The 19,322-nt window shown below is 26.3% G+C and overlaps 4 protein-coding genes and 1 long non-coding RNA gene across 7 annotated transcripts; 2 read left to right on the plus strand and 3 right to left on the minus strand.

Annotated features, from left to right (window-relative positions):
• The first annotated feature begins 648 nt into the window (after positions 1-648).
• LOC124430982 lies at positions 649-15,222 on the plus strand. 3 transcript variants are annotated; one of them, XM_046978304.1, is made up of 13 exons: positions 650-1,199; positions 6,736-6,795; positions 7,092-7,381; positions 8,846-9,253; positions 10,156-10,450; positions 11,798-11,936; positions 12,217-12,410; positions 12,518-13,250; positions 13,329-13,486; positions 13,650-13,805; positions 13,883-13,970; positions 14,289-14,992; positions 15,063-15,222. In XM_046978304.1, the coding sequence occupies exons 3-13, from the start codon at positions 7,308-7,310 to the stop codon at positions 15,201-15,203; spliced, it is 3,090 nt and encodes a 1,029-aa protein (XP_046834260.1). In that variant the 5' UTR covers positions 650-1,199; positions 6,736-6,795; positions 7,092-7,307; the 3' UTR covers positions 15,204-15,222. The 3 variants fall into 3 exon arrangements, with proteins under 3 accessions (XP_046834258.1, XP_046834260.1, XP_046834257.1); XM_046978302.1 differs by lacking the exon at positions 7,092-7,381 and having other exon boundaries at positions 649-1,199; positions 13,665-13,805; XM_046978301.1 differs by lacking the exon at positions 7,092-7,381 and having other exon boundaries at positions 651-1,199.
• On the minus strand, positions 3,384-7,084 carry LOC124430986. The gene is made up of 4 exons (XR_006943886.1): positions 6,734-7,084; positions 5,526-5,669; positions 4,525-4,615; positions 3,384-3,439 (listed from the first exon to the last, which is right to left on the minus strand). It is a non-coding gene; the product is annotated as an uncharacterized LOC124430986 (long non-coding RNA).
• An 822-nt stretch (positions 15,223-16,044) lies between the features above and the next one.
• LOC124431035 (dynein light chain Tctex-type 1) lies at positions 16,045-17,141 on the minus strand. Its single transcript, XM_046978396.1, has 3 exons — positions 16,824-17,141; positions 16,353-16,518; positions 16,045-16,269 (listed from the first exon to the last, which is right to left on the minus strand). Exons 1-3 carry the CDS (start codon positions 16,842-16,844, stop codon positions 16,121-16,123), a joined length of 336 nt encoding a protein of 111 aa, XP_046834352.1. The 5' UTR covers positions 16,845-17,141; the 3' UTR covers positions 16,045-16,120.
• A 279-nt stretch (positions 17,142-17,420) lies between these two features.
• LOC124431032 (distal membrane-arm assembly complex protein 2) lies at positions 17,421-18,527 on the plus strand. Its single transcript, XM_046978393.1, has one exon. It carries the CDS (start codon positions 17,667-17,669, stop codon positions 18,525-18,527), a length of 861 nt encoding a protein of 286 aa, XP_046834349.1. The 5' UTR covers positions 17,421-17,666.
• LOC124431034 (U11/U12 small nuclear ribonucleoprotein 25 kDa protein) lies at positions 18,518-19,224 on the minus strand. The gene is made up of 2 exons (XM_046978395.1): positions 18,928-19,224; positions 18,518-18,834 (listed from the first exon to the last, which is right to left on the minus strand). The coding sequence occupies exons 1-2, from the start codon at positions 19,222-19,224 to the stop codon at positions 18,571-18,573; spliced, it is 561 nt and encodes a 186-aa protein (XP_046834351.1). The 3' UTR covers positions 18,518-18,570.
• Positions 19,225-19,322: the final 98 nt, after the last annotated feature.

Consider the following 19,322-nt stretch of genomic DNA (forward strand, 5'->3'; position numbering starts at 1 on the left):
AAAAAAAAAAAAAAAAAAAAAGAAATAAATAAATAAATGAGTGAATAAAAAGAAAATAAATAAAAAAAAAAAAAAAAAAAAGAAGTATCATCCATATTAAAAATATTATCAAATGGAAGGATCGCTTAGAATCTAATATACCTATATATATATATATATATTACATATGCTAACACATACTAAACATATTTAATGAATATATCTTATACTAAACGATCATCATCTTACTGGAACGTATAAATATTAAAACACACTGTCAAGTATAATACACAATATATATATATATATACAAAATATTTACATACATATACATGCACGCGCACGTGTGTGTGTGTGTGTGTGTGTGTAAAACAATACGGATATAATACTCTGTCGGTTCTCATGCGAATGAATAAAACCTGAAATTAGAGCTATAAAAAAAAAAAAAAGAATAATAAAAGAAAAAGGATGAGAAGTCGCAAGCAAACAAATCCACAAAAAATAAAAAAGAATAATAATAATAATAATAATAATACTAAAAAAAAAAAAAAAAAAAATAATAAAAGAAAGAAAAATGGCATTAAAATTCAAAGAATGAAGAATAAGGAAGGACAAACAAAACAAAAAAAAAAAAAAGAAAAGAAAGAAAGAGCTACGTAACAGAGAGAGATAGAGAGAGAGAGAGAGAAAGAATCAAAAGTATTAAACTTCTTTCTCTCTCTCTCTTCCTCTCTCCCTCCCACCAATCGGCCCTCTCCCCCCTCTTCATCCCTGAATATCAACAGAAATCCCACAACTTCTCTTGAAGAGCAAATAAGCAAGAGGTAGGAGGGGAGGAGGGGGTGGACTGTAGATAAAAGTGGGGAAGAGAGAGAGAGAGAGAGCGAGAGAGAGAGAGAGAAAGAGAAAAGAGCAAACGTTGGTAGTGCGAACAAATGTTTGGAAACGTACTGTCAGACGATCGCGAAGTGTCGCGAGACAAGGAGAAGGAGATCCGTTACGCGTGCTTCTGTTTCTTATTATCGTTTTTATTTTTTTTCCTCATAACATTCCTATCTCCTACCTTAAAGTTAAAAAGAAAAAATAAAAAGCGCAATAAAATATTATCGGTCAATCGATTAAAAATATATCATAATCGACATATTAAAAAAAGACGTATTCAATTTGTGCCGTTTCAATTACGTTATGGGAATGCTAGGAGTATTTAAGTGGCTCCGAAAGTAAGTCCTTACAATTAATCATTTATGATATTATTTACATTGCAAAATTATTCATTGCTTTACAATTCAAATTATATATATATATATATATATATATATATATATGCATGTTTATGTATGTGTGTGTGTGTGTGTGTGTACGTGTGAGTTAGAAAATTTTTATAAATTAATATAAAACTTTTTATATATAAATAAAGGAAAAAATATTAACTTGTAATAATTTTCAATGTAACTTTTTCAACGTAAGATTTAACATTACTTGTAAGAGAACAAGATCAACATCTTCCATGTAATTTGAATCATACAGAGAGATGTGACCTTTATACCAAAATACATGAAGCTTATCATATTATAAACTCTTCATCGATAACTCTCTCTCTCTCTCTCTTTCATTTTTTTTTTCTTTTTCTCTTTTTCTGTTCATTTAACGAATTCATTTGAATATATATTCTTATATTTTAATATATATATATATATATATATACATATATATATATATATTAATTCTTTGAAGGAGTAACAGGCTCACCCGTCACTTTCATTAGAATCTAACGTTAGTTCTATCCTTTGCATGTATATATATATATACATGTGTACAACGGTTTTATAACATTAAACTATGTATATTTTTTTTCATTATAACATCATGATTGAAAAGGTGAAGGACGTTTACATTCGTGTCAAGTATAACGATAACAAGAACGAAACTCGGTTTAAATCTATTATTATGTTTATTTGTACATATGTGCGTCTCTCTGTGTGTATGTGTGTGTGTGTATACATGTGTATTGATAAAAGATTTTGTTAATATCTATTATATAAAGTTATTAAGAGAAGATCAACGACAAATGATTTTGAAACAATCAACATGATCTACCTTTTTTATCTGTAATATCTTTCGTTTGATTCCATTCTATTCTAAATTCTATTTTATTTGTTATCTAATATGTTAATTACAATATTAATAAAAATGATCTTTCCATTGAAATGTTTCTATAATTTTTAATATATATAATAATACTTATATACAATAGTACTTATATCTATATAATAATAATAATAATAATAATAATAATATATGCACTAAAGTATATATAAATATTAATATATTATCAATATGATATTATTAGTACAATAATATAATAATTTTTTTTTTATATACATATAACATTATTAGAGAGAAATAGAAAATTAGTTTATATATATATATATTATATATCTATACTTATAATAATTCAAAAATATTATTAACATACAAATAATATACATTATTCACATGTATCATACATTATGTATACGTATATACAATTACATTATGCAAAAGTAATATTTTAGAATTATTACATTAAAAATTTTTTTTAAATTTTATACATACACATACACATACACACACGCGCGCGTGTATGTTAAACACAACGTACGTAAAAAAAAAAAAAAAAAAAGAAAAAGAAAAAAAAACTAAACTAAATAATGTCAACGTGATCAAGTAAAACGAATTGTTTGATTTTGTACTCTGCTAGCAAGTGAACGTTTTTTCTCTCTTTTTTTTTTTTTTTTTTTTTAAATTTTACGCTCGGAAATAATTTCTCAATCTCTATTCCCACATTACCTTCCCTCCTTACTCCACCTTTCCTTAGAAAATAAATGTTCGAAAAATTTTCAAGCGTATCGAAGACACGGGCTAATTATCTCAGTGTGCCCAAAAGAACGAGAGCCTCTGTCGTTTTGATTTTACGTGTTACTTCTTAAAAACCGTTACCAGAATCGATTCTCTTACTTCCTTACCTTACCTCAGCTTAGATACACTAGATGTATGATAGCATTATTATTATTTTATAGATGTAGAAGTATTTCTCATATCTTCCTCATTTTCTCGAATATAATAAAGTAAGTACTTAGAGATCGTTACAACAGATTCCGTTGTTATTTCACTCATCTGATCTTATATCATACATATATATATATATATATATATATATATATATATGGGTGTGTATGTGTATGTGTGTGTATATATATCTAGATATAGATAAAATTGAAATGAAAAATAAATTATAATGTTAGATAATGTTTGCAAGCGAATATATGAAACAGGTAGAAAAGAAATTTATATTAATGGAATTTATTTAACTTACTTGGATGAATTTATGATATAAAAATTCCTCTTCATTTTTGTTTTTTTTTTTCCTCTTTTTTCTTTTTTCTTTTTTCTTTTTTCTTTTTAGAGAATTCTTTTCATCCTGTAAAAAAGGAAATATATTTATATTTATTTTATTTTATTTTGATTTGTCAGATGTATGTATGTATATATACATATATATATATATACGTATATATTATATATACGTATATATGTATGTAGGTCAAATTAGATCATGAAATGGAATTAGAAAGAAAATATAGTGTCGGTATAGGTAATGTTTGTAAAGTGAAATTTAGAAATTTTGATATTGCAAGTTTTATTCAATAAAATTTATTTGTTAATGTAATGGATTAATTTATTTTTATTTAAAAGATAAGAACTTCATTTTTCAAAAAATCTGTAAAAGAAATCTATATACTTATTTTCTTTTCAATCTGTTATATGTATTTAGTTTCTATTAGATCAGAAAATATAAAAATAGTATATATATTAATATATAATATATACTGATCAAATTGAAACAGAAATCAATAGAAAGGAAATTACAAAAAGAAAAAAAAAGAAAAAAGAAAAAGAAAAATACACGATATTTCCACTTCTATAAAATTCTCAGCACTTTCTATAAACAAAAAAAAAAAAATTTGTCGCATTTGTTTATGTCAAATGAAATTAAGAAATGTAATTGGAAAGAATATATAAAATGTTAGATAATGTTTGTAGGTTATGCTGAGTGATAAGAAAAAAATGTATTAAAATGAGACTTAACAAAAAAACATTTTTTCATTTTTAAAGAATTTCTTTACGACTTTTTCATTTATTTTTTCTTATTAACTTTTCAAAAATGAAAATGGAACCTCTATTTTTTTTTTCTTGTTTGCTGTAAAAAATGTTTATTTTTTTTTTTTTTTTTTTTTTTTATTTCTTTTTTTATCTCGTCACAAATATTTAGATCAAATTAAATTAAGAAATAAAAAAGTTGATAAGAAATTTGAAAAAAAAAAGTTTTTTTTTTTTTTTTTATCTCCTACAAGGAATCTATCTTATTTCTTTCTTTAACTCATTATATATACGAATACAAACATATTTACATACATACATACATACAGATAGATTAGATTGAAAAAAAGAATAAAAAAGAAAAAAAAATAGAAAAGTTAATAGAAATAAAAAATTTATACTTACAAACTCGAACGAATGAACTTTCTGAAGAAAATCTCCTCGACGAAGTAGGATGAATATTTTCACTTTCGAAATATTTTTTTTCTCATATCTCCTACAAAAAAAAAAGCAATTCTGTTTTATTTTCTAACGACAATTTGTTGCAGGATATTATTTATTTTATCCGGAAAATAACGAAACAATGCATTTCGCGCGAAATAATCGATATTTATCGCGATAACGTTAACGCATTTTACTATCTCTGCGCGTAACTTTGAATATTTCGCGACGGGTCCATTATTTTTCAACTAACGTTTTTATTGGACGAGTCCACTTTTTCTTTTCTTCCAATCGAATTCTGATTGGACGAGTCCATTTGTTTTTTGTTTTTGTTCAGTTAACCTCTTATCGGACGAGTCCATTTTTTTATTAACGATGCAATAATAAAAATCTTATTAATTCGATCATACTTTTATAATTTCTATAGAATAATCCAAATCACTGATTCAAAATACATGCACACATATATTATATACACACACACACACACACACACACGCATATATGTATCGATAAAAAAATAAATAATATTAATAAAAGTTGCACACAATTCGAAATGAAATCGACGAGACGAGTGTAACGAATTTGGCGCCATTTTTAATTGCGAACGAAATGAAAAACGTAATACCACAAAAATAAAAAAGGAAATAAAAATAAAAAAAAAAAAAAAACCTAAACTAAAGAACAAAACGAATAAATCACATCGATATGTAAAATTATATAATATGGATCGATGAGGATCAATGTCTGTCGCATTTTACGATCTGAAACTATGAAAAAGTAAATAAATAAATAAATAAGTAAATAAATATAATAAAAGAAAGTAATACATTCTTAAAACATAAATTTCGTCTCTGTTCTAATAGAATAGAATAGAATAGAATAGAATGGAATAGAATAGAATAGAATAGAATAGAATAGAATAGAATAGAATAGAGTAGAATAAGAATTTAACAGTTACCTACTTTTCTCAAGATCGTAGACTCGCTCGAATGACCTCCGTGATCTCTTGCCACGTATAAATAACGATCGTAAGATCGTAAGATCTTAAGATCTTTCTCCTCTTTCAACCTCACGTGAACAGGTGCATCTTCCTCTTACATTTTCTTCTGTAAAAATAATTCATATATTAATACTTATATTAATACTCATAAATAAATACATGCATGTAGTATTATGTATTAGTATATAAAACTATATAATTTTATACAGACACATATACAAACATAATAATATATAATTTATATAATAAAATATATACACATATACATACATATATATCTATATATATATAGATATATATATATATATAAACTATATATTAGAATATAGAATATAGAATATATGTATATATAAATATTCTAATCAAAGTAACAACACGTATCTGATTACCATTAAAAGAAGATATCCCCGTTAATATTAGTACCAACTATAGCCACTAGATAATAGTAATACGGATCTTGAAAATAAAGTCTCGGACATGATTAACATTTATTAAATATTCCAATGTGCTTTGATACTTTCTCTATTAAGATTCAAGTAATGAATGTATTTCAATGTATACAACCTGCATATGCAAATTGGATTAATAATGAGTTCAACTTGTCTTCCGTATATATAATATACGCAACCAATTATACACACGCACACACACACACACACACACATACATACACACAAGTAACATACATAAGAGTATACGTTCGTGTATGTGCGTACGTGCGTGCGTGCGTGCGTGCGTGCGTACGTGCGTGAGAGAGAGAGAGAGAGGAGAGACTGACAATGAGAAACTAGTTCTATACGAAATTCTAACGTTACATAGTAACATAAGTTATATATACAAGGTAATAATAATCAAGACAAAGGTATAAAACATTGAGAGAAAGTTTATGATCTCAACGAACGTTTAATTCGATGAAAATCGAAAAGAGATCGTTAAAATGATCCCTCTCCCTTTCCGCTCAAACCACGAATCCATTATCATTTTTGATCATTCGATCGTATTTTTCAAAGATATAAAACTCTTATATTTCATCGTTTCGTTAAAATATATATCCACGATTTTGTAATACTTTTCTATTTCTTTTTTATTAATGTCTCACGTAATTCCGATCGATTATTAATCTTTCTTATAAATATGGATTATATATACATATATTGTATTTATACTTACAGAGATATTGGCTATCGGGATAGAAGCAGACGTAGTTTGTCGAGACAATCAACCTTTTCGAAGTAAGTAACTCATAACGATTTACTAAATGTCCGTTGCCAGTTGTTGGATGGGGGCGTGAAGGGGAAAGAGGAACTCTCCCTGCACATATATACATAATATATATGTACATATACACATATACATTTATAAAAAGTAACGGTAATCGTCTAATTAGCCAATTAAAAATTACGATAAAAATGAGCCAATGAGATAACTCCTTTCATAATACGTTTACTCGAAAATTATATTCGTTGGTCCAATAAGACGTAATATATTTCGATTGTTCTGATTGGTTTTCATCCATAATTTTGTTTAGTTTAACGCTAACCGGTGGTGCCATCGTTGATCGATTATCGAATTTAACATCAGTAAAATATAATTCGGCTAGATCAGAGAAGTGAAAAATAAAAACAAAAAAAGAAAAAAAAAAAAGAGAATTAATATGAAAGGAAAGTAAAGAGAATTTCAAAGAGAGAGAGAAAGAAAGAAAGAAAGATAAAGGGGCAGAGAGAGAGAGAGAGAGAGAGAGAAAATGTCGATTTCTTATACGACGATTTGCAATGCAAAGAAACGACGACAAAGGGCGAAAAGTGCCGATGAAGTTGCGTAAGTTCGATCTCCTTTTTTTTTTTTACTTTCCTTCTATATAAATCCGGCATAACCTCATTGAAACTCATGATCATTTTATTAGACGTTTTATCGTTGAGCGTTTGCGTATTATCTCTTGTGAATAATCCTTCGAATCTGTTTAAAATCGTAAAATGAAAAACTAAGTAAATTCGGAAAATTTAGAATTCTTTGATCAATTATTTTCAAACGTAAAGATTTTTATCGCTAGGATTTGATTTACCGTTGCTTTACGGTCGCGCGAATTATCCCTTGAGAATCTTTCGAACTTGTTTGAATGAGAAAACGAAGTACGTTCGAGAAATTAACAATCTTTTTTTTTCTTTTCTTTTTTTTTTTTTTTTTTTTTTTTTTTTTTTTTTAAAGAATCGCTATTAAACCTACGATTTTTATCGCGAAGATTGATTACCGTTGCTTTACGGTCGTGCGAATTATCCCTTGAGAATCTTTCGAACTTGTTTGAATGAGAAAACTAAGTTCGTTTGAGAAATTAACAATTTTTTTTTTAACGAATCTCTATAAAATGTATGATTTTTATCGGGAGGATTGATTGCCGTTGCTTTACGATCGCACGAATTATCCCTTGTGAATCTTTCGAACGTGTTCAAATCGAAAAAGAAATTCATTTGGTAAAAGAATTATTATAAATTATACATATATATATATATATTAATGAAGAATTATTTATATCTACAATCCGCAATTAAAGTAACTGTAAGATTTTTAATTCTACGATTGAGAATCACTGCTTAATGATAATTACAAATAATATTTCGATAGCCTATCAGAACTTTTTAAAGATCGAATAAAAAATTCCCTTTTTTTTTTTTTGTTCTTTTTCAACTTTTTAAATAAATCCCTTAAATAAAATTTCGTCGTATAATGAAATGATAAAAAAAGAAAAAAAAAAAAAAAGCATTTTCGTTCGAAATCCACATATCACGATTGTTATCCTATAATTTGATAATTGATCGATCACTGTTTTGCGATTTTAATAACAAATTCTTAATTAAATTCTTAACGTTTCGAATCAATATTTAATTCAATGATAATAACGAGCATAATATGTGAATTATTTTATCGCTATATATTACAGCGTTATAGTGTTTCCTATAGTGTTTTCAAATTTTCCGCTTTTCTACGAGATATCTAAATAAATGACAAAGATAGAGAAATAGAGAGAGAGAGAGAGAGAGAGAGAGAGAAAGAGAGAGAGAGAGAAGAAAAGCAATATGGCGGAAGCAAACAAAAAAAGAAGAAGATCGAAAGGCGGGAAATTGAAAATTGTCAACAGCGACAACCTCAAGCATACGAATGACGAATTAAAATTTATTATTTCACTTTATTCCATATATATATATATATATATATATATATATATATATATATATATATCTCCACACATAAGTATACACATATATATATATTTTTTTTCTCTTTCAGTGAATCTTATCGGAACGCATTACAAGCGTTCGTAGATCGTCGAAGATTTTCAACGACTATGTTAGACGCAACATCGCAAAACAATTTAGACGTAAATGGTGGTATTAGTTTGTTAACGGAAAATGGTAAAGATGTGGAGAACGATAATAAGAATTGTAACAAGGAAAAAACGATACAACAACAACAAGAAGAAGAAGAAGAAGAAGAAGTAGAAGACAATTTGATATTATTATTGGATGTACCAAACGTAACAGCCTCAGAGATCTTTGAGATTGGTTTGGTCGCCGGAACGGAGGATCGATATTTGGAATTGATATATGCCGAATGGGAAAATACACGGATCTCGTTAAAGAGGCAAACGCATCCGGAATGTCGAAACGCGGTCAAAACCGACATGGAAATTCTCACGTAAGTTATGAGTTTCCCTTTTTCTTTTGTGATTTCGATCGAACGTGAGAAAGTCTACATTGCGATATTTCACTTTCAACAATCATTATTACTATCATCTAGTGATCATCAAATGATAACTAAGAATCCATGTCTATGAATTTTAAATATCTCTCTCTTTCTCTTTTTATCTCTCATGATTGTAATAAAATTTAAATTGAAATATTAATTAGAAATATTTTTTCACTTTCAGCAAACAGATCCCATTGCACAATTTGATTCTCAAAATTCATAAATAATTATTACAAATTTTACAAAAGTTTTTCTTTCGATAGATATAATTTTTATTCTTTTGTTATAATACAATGTATTTCAAACAGATCCGTCATACGACGTATGACGTAATCCATTATTACAAATTTTAAATATATTCATTTAGGTATATATAAAATTTGAATTGAAATACTAAAAAAAAAAAAAAAAAGAAAAAAAAATTCACTTTCAGTATCATTATATCTCATGACTCTAGACAGATATTTTAAGCATTTACTTTTGATATATATATATATATATATATATATATATATATATATATATATATATATATTATTTTATTTTTTTTTTGAAATGTTGAAAAACTAATATTTCATTTTGAGCACGGATATATTTACGTGATAAACGTGACCAGACGATATCTTAGAATCACAATGGACTTACAAATTTTAGACATATATATATCATCTTGATAAATAAATAATATTTCACGTTAAATGATATCACAAATAAATTCTAATATATATATATATCTATATATATACATTTCTCTCTCTTTGCACAATTTGTAAAAATTCCAATTGAAATGTTAACGACTGTTTTCTGAATTTCTTTTTCTTTTTCCCCTTTTTTTTTACTCCTCATTTTAGAAAAATTCGACATCCAAACATAGTGATGTTAATGGCGATGACGCATACGGAGGATTACGGGCTCGTATCGATTCTCGAACCTGTTGACTGTACCCTTTACAATTACATGCACGAGCAAGGCGAACGAATTTCCGTTCGAGAGATGGCAAGGTTCGCCGGTAAACTGGCTGATGCACTTAGGCATGCACACATGCGTGGTTACGTTCATAGTGCTATTAGTTCGCATTGCGTTTATCTCGCCTTTGGCGAAACTGTTAAACTAGCAGGATGGGAATTGGCAATCAATTTGGCTAAAGTAAGCCATTTTTTAATATTATCTTTTTCTTTTTCAGTTTTTTCTTTTTTAGTTCTTTTTTTTTTTTTTTTTTTTTTTTTTTTTTTTTTTTTTTTTTTTTTTTTCATTCGTGAATCCTCTCTATTCTTTACAAAACAAAAACAAAAACAAAAAAGATTATTGGACATCTGTTTTTTTTTTTTCTTTAACGATATAAAAGTCAACAATATCAACGAAAATATAAACAATATTGTTTCAATATATTAAGGTATATATATGCCTCGTATGTATCTCAAAAAAGAAAGAAAGAAAGAAAGAAAGAAAAAAAGGGGAGATATGTAAAATTATAAAAAAGATATATAAAAAAAAATGTATACATGTACACACACATACACAAAAAAAAAAAAAAAAGAAAAAGAAGAAAAAGAACAGAGAAAAAAAGAAAAGATCTCATCGCAAATTCATTATCATAATATATCGGGTTGTACAGTCAAATCAGATACACCCTGTATATGAAAATAGAATAGAATTTTATTATTTTTTTTTTTTTCTTTTTTTTTTTTTTCATCGTCCTATTTTCTTTGTTTTTAATCGGTAGTTGCGCCCGCTGCGTTACAACGAAGAGAAATAGCTTTGTTAATAGGAAAGATTTAATGGGATAACAGTGAATGAGGATGAGGAGGTGGAGGAGTAGGAGGAGTAGGAGGAGTAGGAGGAATAGGAGGAGGAAGAGGAGGAGGTGGAGGTGGTAGTAGTGATGGTGATGGTGGTGGTTGTACAGTATATACGTCATTTCCGTGATTCACATGACGCACCCAGCACCGACGTTGAAATGCAGGAAACTCTGGACACAACAGTGTACACCATTGTTAGTTTCCTACGAAATGTAGATTTCTGTATAAAATCGTTCTACCATGACCGAGGTTTATTGCAACGGTGCCGGATGAAACTTAAAATGCGGGATCTAGGTAGACCGGTAGAGAATAATTTGGATTCACGAAAGTCGTTCAAATGGATTTTAATTAAATGGCATGACCATGAATTAGATGGAATTTCTGTCTCTCACAGAGAGCCCTTCTTCTTTTTTTTTTTTTTTTTATTTTTCATTTCTCTCCCAACCTCCTCCTCCTCCTCTCTCTCTCTTTTTTTTGTTCCTTCTTGTTTGCTCTTTGTTTTGTTTTCTTTTGTTCTTTTTTGCAAGATGATTCATTCGTTGATTTGTTTTTTTTTTTTTGTTTTTGTTTTCTATTAATTTATTTCTTTTCTTTTATTTTTTCTGCTTTTAATTTTTCATCTTCCTCTTCTTCTTCTTCTTCTTCTTCTTTTTTCTCTCTTTTCTTTTTTTTTTTTTTTTATGTTCTATTGTAGCCAAAGCCCAAACAAGAGTACGAGGATATTTTACGTAGTGAAATATTTAGATGGCAAGCACCGGAATTATTTTCTGGTATATCTTGCAAAGAGAGCGACGTTTATGGGCTTGCCTTACTTATATGGGAAATGTGCACGAGTAAGCTTTGCATTTTATTTAATTAGTAATGTAGTTTGCCTGAATGAGACTAATGTTAGTACCATTGTACTAATTTATATTTATAAGATTTATATGGAATATATAAATAGTTTGAAAAATAAATTAGAAATTATGATTCTCGTTTGTTTTCTAATTCTTTTTTTTTTTTTTTTTTATTTTTTGTTTTTTTATTTTTTTTTTCTTTTTTTTTGTTATATTTTTCATCATTATATTTTTTATTACGTTATCATATTTTTACGTATGTTCAATTGTTTAACAGTGCATGTACCATGGAGTGGCTGCGACATAACAGAAGTCAAGAAACAGTATTTACAATTGAAACATAGTATTCCCATAGATTTATGCAATTCCATACCTTTAATTAATAGTTTATTAGAAATTGCTTTGCAAATTGATATCGCCAAACGAAATATCGATATTAATAAAATACGTAGATTGTTGCAAAGTCTTGAGGTGAGTTTGATCTACTTGCAATTGATTTAATTAATTTTTTTAGACCATTATAATTATTATTATTATTATTATTGTTGTTGATATCATCGTCATAATCATAATTTTAGATACAATACGAGCATAAGGATCCCGTATATGTCGATGAATGCAAAAAGGACAAAACAGAAATAAATAAGACAATTGTAACACCAATTGTCGAAAAATCAATTAAAACAGATCATCATAAAATCCCTTCACAAACTAATTTAACCGAAGAATGTTTGGATCTTACGACAAATATGAAAATTTTGGATCCTACGAAAAGTAAGGAATATTTGAATTCTATCAAAACTAAACAATATTTGGATCCTACGAGAACTAAGATTCGTACATGTGACTCCGAAGTTACCATAGACTTACCTAATAGTACCACCAATATAAAAAATACTTTAATTCAAAATGAACCATCGAAGGATTTTTACGATAATCATGAAGAAAATGAATTGTATTCTTTGGATCGAGAAAATAAAGAAATAAAAAAGAAAAGTAACAATGTGGATGTGGACATGTCGAAACTAAAATCGTTCAATACATTTAGAAAGTCTCAACAAATGAAAAAGTCTATGACATCGAATAATTTAAATAAAAAAGTAATAATACCTAAAAATCTTTCGGAATCTGATAATAGCTCAATATCATCGTCATCCCTTGGTGTTAACGATCTTGTCGAAGATATTCCAATTGATGTAAATGCACGTCTCAATTTGCAACGTCTTAAAGAACTTCTTGCTAATAGAAGAGAACGTTTTTTTAATGGTATCCGTTCGCCACAATTGTATCAACAAAGACAAAGTTTAAGAAGTAATAGCAATATAAATTTTAAAAGAAAATGTTTAAACTTAGAATAAAATCCTTTAAATATTTATTTTATTCCAATAGATTCGATTAAGGACACGGAGCTATTGTCCAAAGTGAAAAGTAAAGATTACGAGCCGCATAAACCCGCAAGTCATAAAACATGTTTAGAACCAAAATTTAACAAATCTCCTGGCTCATATGATTCATCTTACGTATCACCGAGTCAAGCAACTCGCAAAGTATTTTTTGCATGAATAATTCTTTTTTCTTTTCTTTTTTTTTTTTTGTTTCTCTATTTATCATTAAATGTTTTTATGACGACAATGATGTTTATTATCGGTTAATTTTTTTTTTTTTTTTTTTATATCAATATTCTTCTTCTTCTTTTTCTTCTTCATATAGCAACCTTACTCGCAGATGCCTGCCAATATTAAAAATGCAATAATGCAACCACGGGTACTAATCCCAGATCCTCAAAACTTTTTCGAATCATCCTTATGGAAAAAAGAAAAAGAAATTTGTATATCGAAAATGAGGAAAGAGGACAAAAATGAAGTGGTATCAACGTTATCTAAGATTAATATTTAATGAACTAAATTGACATCGATATATTAATCTTTTAATTTAATTAACAGCAAACATCTGAAGAAAGTTCTGAAAATATTTCTACGAAATTAGATATCATAAAACATTCAGAAATATTTAATACAAATAAAAAATCAGGTTTGTGATAAAGGATTATATATATATATATATATATATATATATATATATATATATATTTTATTAAAAAATTGCAATACTTTTAATAATAGGTAATATTATAATAAAAAATATATTTATTTTTATTTTTATAGAAAAAAATGTGCAAAATAATAATACTTATTGAAATAATATAATATAATATAAATTTTTTCTTTTTACTTTAAATATATATAAGTGATAAAGAAATATATATATATATGTATATTATAAAAAAATTGCAATACTTTTAATAATAGGTAATATTATAATGAAATATATTTATTTTTATTTTTATAGAAAAAAATGTGCAAAATAATAGGGTACTTATTGAAAATATACCTGAATCGGAGGAAATAGTGTATAATAAAAATAACTCGTTACAAGTTCTGAAAGATGCATTAGATCGAGCAACTGAAATAATTTGTTCGACGTCTACTCAAAATGATGCGATTACATCATGCTTACCTTCACAATCTTATAATAATAATAATAATATAACAAAGAACACGTACATTAATAAACCTTTTATCGACAAAGCATACGATTTGACTTATACCGATGATATAGAAGAAATAAAAACTAAAAAGAAAATGGACTATATATGTAGATCATCTTTATTAAATAAAAATATGTCTATCGATATTGAAACATTGGAAAATAATGTTTATGACTCTAAGACTGATATGAATAATTTTATGAGTGAAGATGGAAAATATGAAAAAATTATTCGACGTTTCAAAAATCCAATTCATAATTCTGATACGATAGAACCTAATAATAAAAAAGTATCCAATGAAATTTCATCCAAAGAATTCTTTTCACCAATATCGATTGATGAAAAGCATGATTTTCAATTGCCCTTTCCATCGACATTAGATAATAATTGCAAGGCCTGTAATAATAAAATGTCATTACAAAGACGACGTTCTTTACCAGCTACATTTCCACATCCAAAATTAGGAAATAATTTGCAATTGGGCAAATTACCGATACGTAAGGCTGTAAGTACAATGATAATAATTCATTAGAAATTATTCCAACGTAATTTATATTTATATTTCATTATTTCAGGATCATTCAATAAATAGCTCTATAGAGGATTTCTATATTGACGATGATAATTTAGAATTGATGAATTTAAATATTAATATGTTGTTATTGGACGATGAAATGTTCTATGATAATTATTTGTTTGATAAACAAACAGTTTAAAATCTTCTTTTAAGGCTGACATTGGTTTATTTTTTTTTTTCCTTTTTTTTCTTTTTTTTTTTGTATTCTATTGATTGAATTTTATTCACAAGTTTAGTTTTTTTTATAGATTTGACTAATACTAATATTAATTAGTAAACTTCAACAATGGTTGGTAAACAAAGTATTAAAGAAAAAAAAAAAAAAAAAAAAGAAAAAAAGAAGAAAAAAAAAACAGAAATAAGTGTTCAAGCTTTGTTCTTACTGTTAAATAAACACTACCAAAAAACAAAAAAGAATTTAATTCATAGAATATATTATTTAGTTACACTTTATATATATATATATGTTTCTTTTATGTATTAATAGACAATAATTTTCTATCCTTATGATGTAATTTAATAATACAATTACTTAATACGAAATATTTTATTTCATACTATAGAAAATAATTGGATTTATTTAAATTGACAAAATATAAATATAAAATATATATATATATATATATATATATATATATATATATATATATATATATATATGTATATATCATAAAGCAATTATAATAGCAAAACTTAATTGAAATATATGGAAAAATTAATTAACGATTAAAATATAATTTTTCTATCTTCTTCCAATCTACGTGTGCTCATCACAAGTAAATGTATATTTATAATAAAGCATTCTAATGTACAGGAATATTACTTTCAAGATCTTTTTCACTTAGTATTTAAATATTTTCTTATATTTGAGTTAAAAATTACGAGTTAAAGAATAAATAAAGAAGAAGAAAAAAAAAAAATAAATAAAAAGAAAGGACAAATTTGCAAAGATATTATGCAGCTGCATACATATACCTTAATTTTTCTTTCAATATTACTATATTTATTACTTAATCATGAAATATATAGATTATTTGGAAAGTCATCCTTCAAGTATTATATTCCTAAACCAAATACAGAAACAATACAATACATAGTCTTGTTTTCCCAACGTACAGTACAGCTTCCATCGGTTGCATTATCCCAAAAGCATGAACTAGCCGTATGTAATCCAGCTCCATTTTTTTGCATGATTGTACATGTGACTATATTAATTGAAAAAATCAATATGGTAAATATATAATATAATTTGTTAATTAACAACAATATATATCATTGATATACAAACCAATATATTTATATGGTTTTTGCAGTCTTGTAAGATTTCCTAGACAAGCTTCAACGACGTTTGATGTCCATTGATTAACTTTATTATGCTGATAAGCATTTCCACCGATGGATACTTCAATAGCTTCTTTAATAATTTTGCTTACAGTATCGACCACAAATTGTGTCTGAAAGTACAAGAATGATTAGATAATTTATACGACTTATGACAAATATTTTATTCAAATATAATTCCATTTTCAAATGATAAGTTCATAACATATATTTTCATATTTTCCAAAAAAGAAAAAAAAAGAAAAAAGAAAGAGAAAAACGACGTAAGTATATATAAACTTTTCATGAATAATATTGTAATTCTTTTTTAATTCTTTTTTCATTCTTTTCTCTTTCTTTCTTTATTTTTATTTTATTTTATTTATTTATTTTTTTTCTTTTTTTTTTTTTTTTTTCTCTTGAAAAAACAATTACTAACCTCTTCTTGCATATCCTCCATGACGATAAATTATTAAGAATATATTTTAACGAAGAATAAGGAAATAATTTTTATTCCTTATATTATGTTACTTCGCAATGTAGTCGTATAAATGAATAAATCCTTGACAGCTTACAGGCGTGACACTTTCATACGTCAAAATATTTTTGTAAAATGACTGCACTAGGATATTTAACCAAAAATTGACATAAGTAATACAAGTAGTACATTTTATATATATATATATACATATATATATGTATGTATATATATATATATATATATATACAATCTATTTGTTCTTTTTCCTTTTTTTTTTTAGATATACGAAAAGAAAAAAAGAAGAAAGTTCGTAATACAAATCTCGAACAAATTCGATAGCTCTATTTCCTTCACATTTATGGTACGTTCATATTTAATACATATAGAACATAGTACGAGAAGCAGCTGATGCCGCCATATTAATTCCTTACGTCACGTCGATAAATAGAACATTTCAATTATGACATAAATTTTGTCGTATCAAAATTTAATGGTATTAATTGACAGAAATTAAATTCTATTCGTTTGACGACATTTTCTATTTTATTTTAAAGAAATAAAAATATAAAAGTTTGTTCTTAACAATGGACAAATTTGATTGGTTCATATAATAAAATTCGACCAATCAATTTAAAGTAATAGACGAAGTACAAAGTGTCGCAAATATTTATAACCTGTTCAAGTTAAACATGTTCAAGTAAAGAAAATTATATTAAATTCAAAGAAAAATTAAGAATATTATAATCGAGAAACATTAAAAAGACTGATTTCCATTACAGCAACATATTTTTTTTCTGCAATATGTTGTTACAACATTTCATCAATAAATTGATATTTGATGAATTAATTAAAACCAATCATCATTTGATCAATCTGAAAGGTTTACAATATTTTAGCACTGGAAATATATTGATGGAACGTGTACCACGTAATATAAAGGATTGTTCAAAATTTTTATCTGGTATAAAACCTATAACTCCAGAAGATACAGAGCCTAAAGCTGAAACTGATACAAGTTTCTCTTGGTTTAAATCAGAAGCTCCTCCACCTCAATCATTGTCTTTGGGTAATGTTAAAATGTGGTGGGAATATAATAAGAAATTATTGTATGTTAAAGAACAAGAACTTAATTCTGATAGAATTAATGTACTGGGTAGTAACATAGCTGCTGCATATTTCATTATTGAATGGAATGGAAAAGTAAAGTTTAAAAATACTGATTGGTTAGCAGCATCAAAGAATAAACCTGTACGTTTACCGAATTCATATAAATCAAATTATGTTATTACTGGAATTGATGCAAGTAATACATTAATATCATACGAAGGACTTAAAAATATGAATTTCCTTTATCATTTAAAATGGCTCAGTTTTAAGGGTTGCGAATATATTGATGATTGGTGTGTCGACAAAATAGCTGGACAATATCAAACATTAGAGTATTTAGATATATCTGATTGTAAAAATGTTACTGAAAAGGCATTAGAAGCATTATACAAATTACGTAATCTAAGAATATTAATAGTAACAAATCATAATAAATCTGCAGCATTTGAATTGACATGTTTTATGTTAGAAGAATGTAATTCAAATTTAAAATGCGAGATTTTAAATTCATGGTATGCGAATAAATTAGATGATAAAGAAAAATCAATAGATTAACAATTTAATTGTATAAATATAATATTCGTATGTACAAATAATGTCATGTATTCTTAATGATATTTCTTAATTTATTTTTTTCTCTATACTTCTTAACGTAATATAATTCAGCTTTATTGGTGATACCGTATGTTCTTAAATTTTCTCTATCATTTAAGAGCTGTACATTGTCGAAACATAAGTTATATTTTTTCCAAACGTGTTTCCAACTTATTTTCTTCTTAATATTATCTCTTTTGAAGCATAAGTTAGTATGTCTCTTGATGGCTCTTTTTAAATCAAGTACCGTAGTTGTATGGGTGGGTACCTAAATTTAAACAAATAAAAGTTATTCCAAATATACAAAGGATTCGAGAATTTAATTATCATCAATTAAAGTAAAATGACAAGAATATATTACCACGATAGAAAGTTTTGGCAATTCTCCACGATTTAAAAATAATGTTATCGCCTGTCCCTGAGCCACAGCTATTTGTGCTTTAATTTCTTCAACTGTTACGTTCAAGGGTAATCCAGAGAGAAAAGGATCACTTTCGATTACATTATCTATAGCTTCTTTGGTCAATTTAATCAATTCCTGATGATCCAAATCTGACTTTGTATTCTCATTAGAAATAATTTTTTCTTTCTTTTCGTACGTCATATCGTCTAAATTATTAATATCAGCGAAAATACTTTGTTCTTTGATGTCATTCATGTTTTCATTTATGTTTTATTTATTCAGATTTTACACTTCTATTATATCAACAGTATTATGACAATATTATGTACATATATATATATATATATACATAG

This window comes from Vespa crabro, chromosome 20, assembly GCF_910589235.1.
Source record: "Vespa crabro chromosome 20, iyVesCrab1.2, whole genome shotgun sequence".
Taxonomy (NCBI): domain Eukaryota; kingdom Metazoa; phylum Arthropoda; class Insecta; order Hymenoptera; family Vespidae; genus Vespa; species Vespa crabro.

Excerpts from the sequence above, each read along its gene's own strand:
- LOC124430982 (XM_046978301.1), top strand. The coding sequence starts at position 1,165 with ATGGGAATGCTAGGAGTATTTAAGTGGCTCCGAAA. Across the intron at positions 9,254-10,155 it reads ACCGACATGGAAATTCTCAC|AAAAATTCGACATCCAAACA; the intron begins GTAAGTTATGAG and ends TCCTCATTTTAG. Across the intron at positions 13,806-13,882 it reads AAGAGGACAAAAATGAAGTG|CAAACATCTGAAGAAAGTTC; the intron begins GTATCAACGTTA and ends TTTAATTAACAG.
- LOC124431035 (XM_046978396.1), bottom strand. The coding sequence starts at position 16,844 with ATGGAGGATATGCAAGAAGAG. Across the intron at positions 16,519-16,823 it reads TGGAGGATATGCAAGAAGAG|ACACAATTTGTGGTCGATAC; the intron begins GTTAGTAATTGT and ends TTGTACTTTCAG. Across the intron at positions 16,270-16,352 it reads AAAACCATATAAATATATTG|TCACATGTACAATCATGCAA; the intron begins GTTTGTATATCA and ends CAATTAATATAG.
- LOC124431032 (XM_046978393.1), top strand. The coding sequence starts at position 17,667 with ATGTTGTTACAACATTTCATCAATAAATTGATATTTGATGAATTAATT.
- LOC124431034 (XM_046978395.1), bottom strand. The coding sequence starts at position 19,224 with ATGAATGACATCAAAGAACAAAGTATTTTCGCTGATATTAATAATTTA. Across the intron at positions 18,835-18,927 it reads TGCCAAAACTTTCTATCGTG|GTACCCACCCATACAACTAC; the intron begins GTAATATATTCT and ends GTTTAAATTTAG.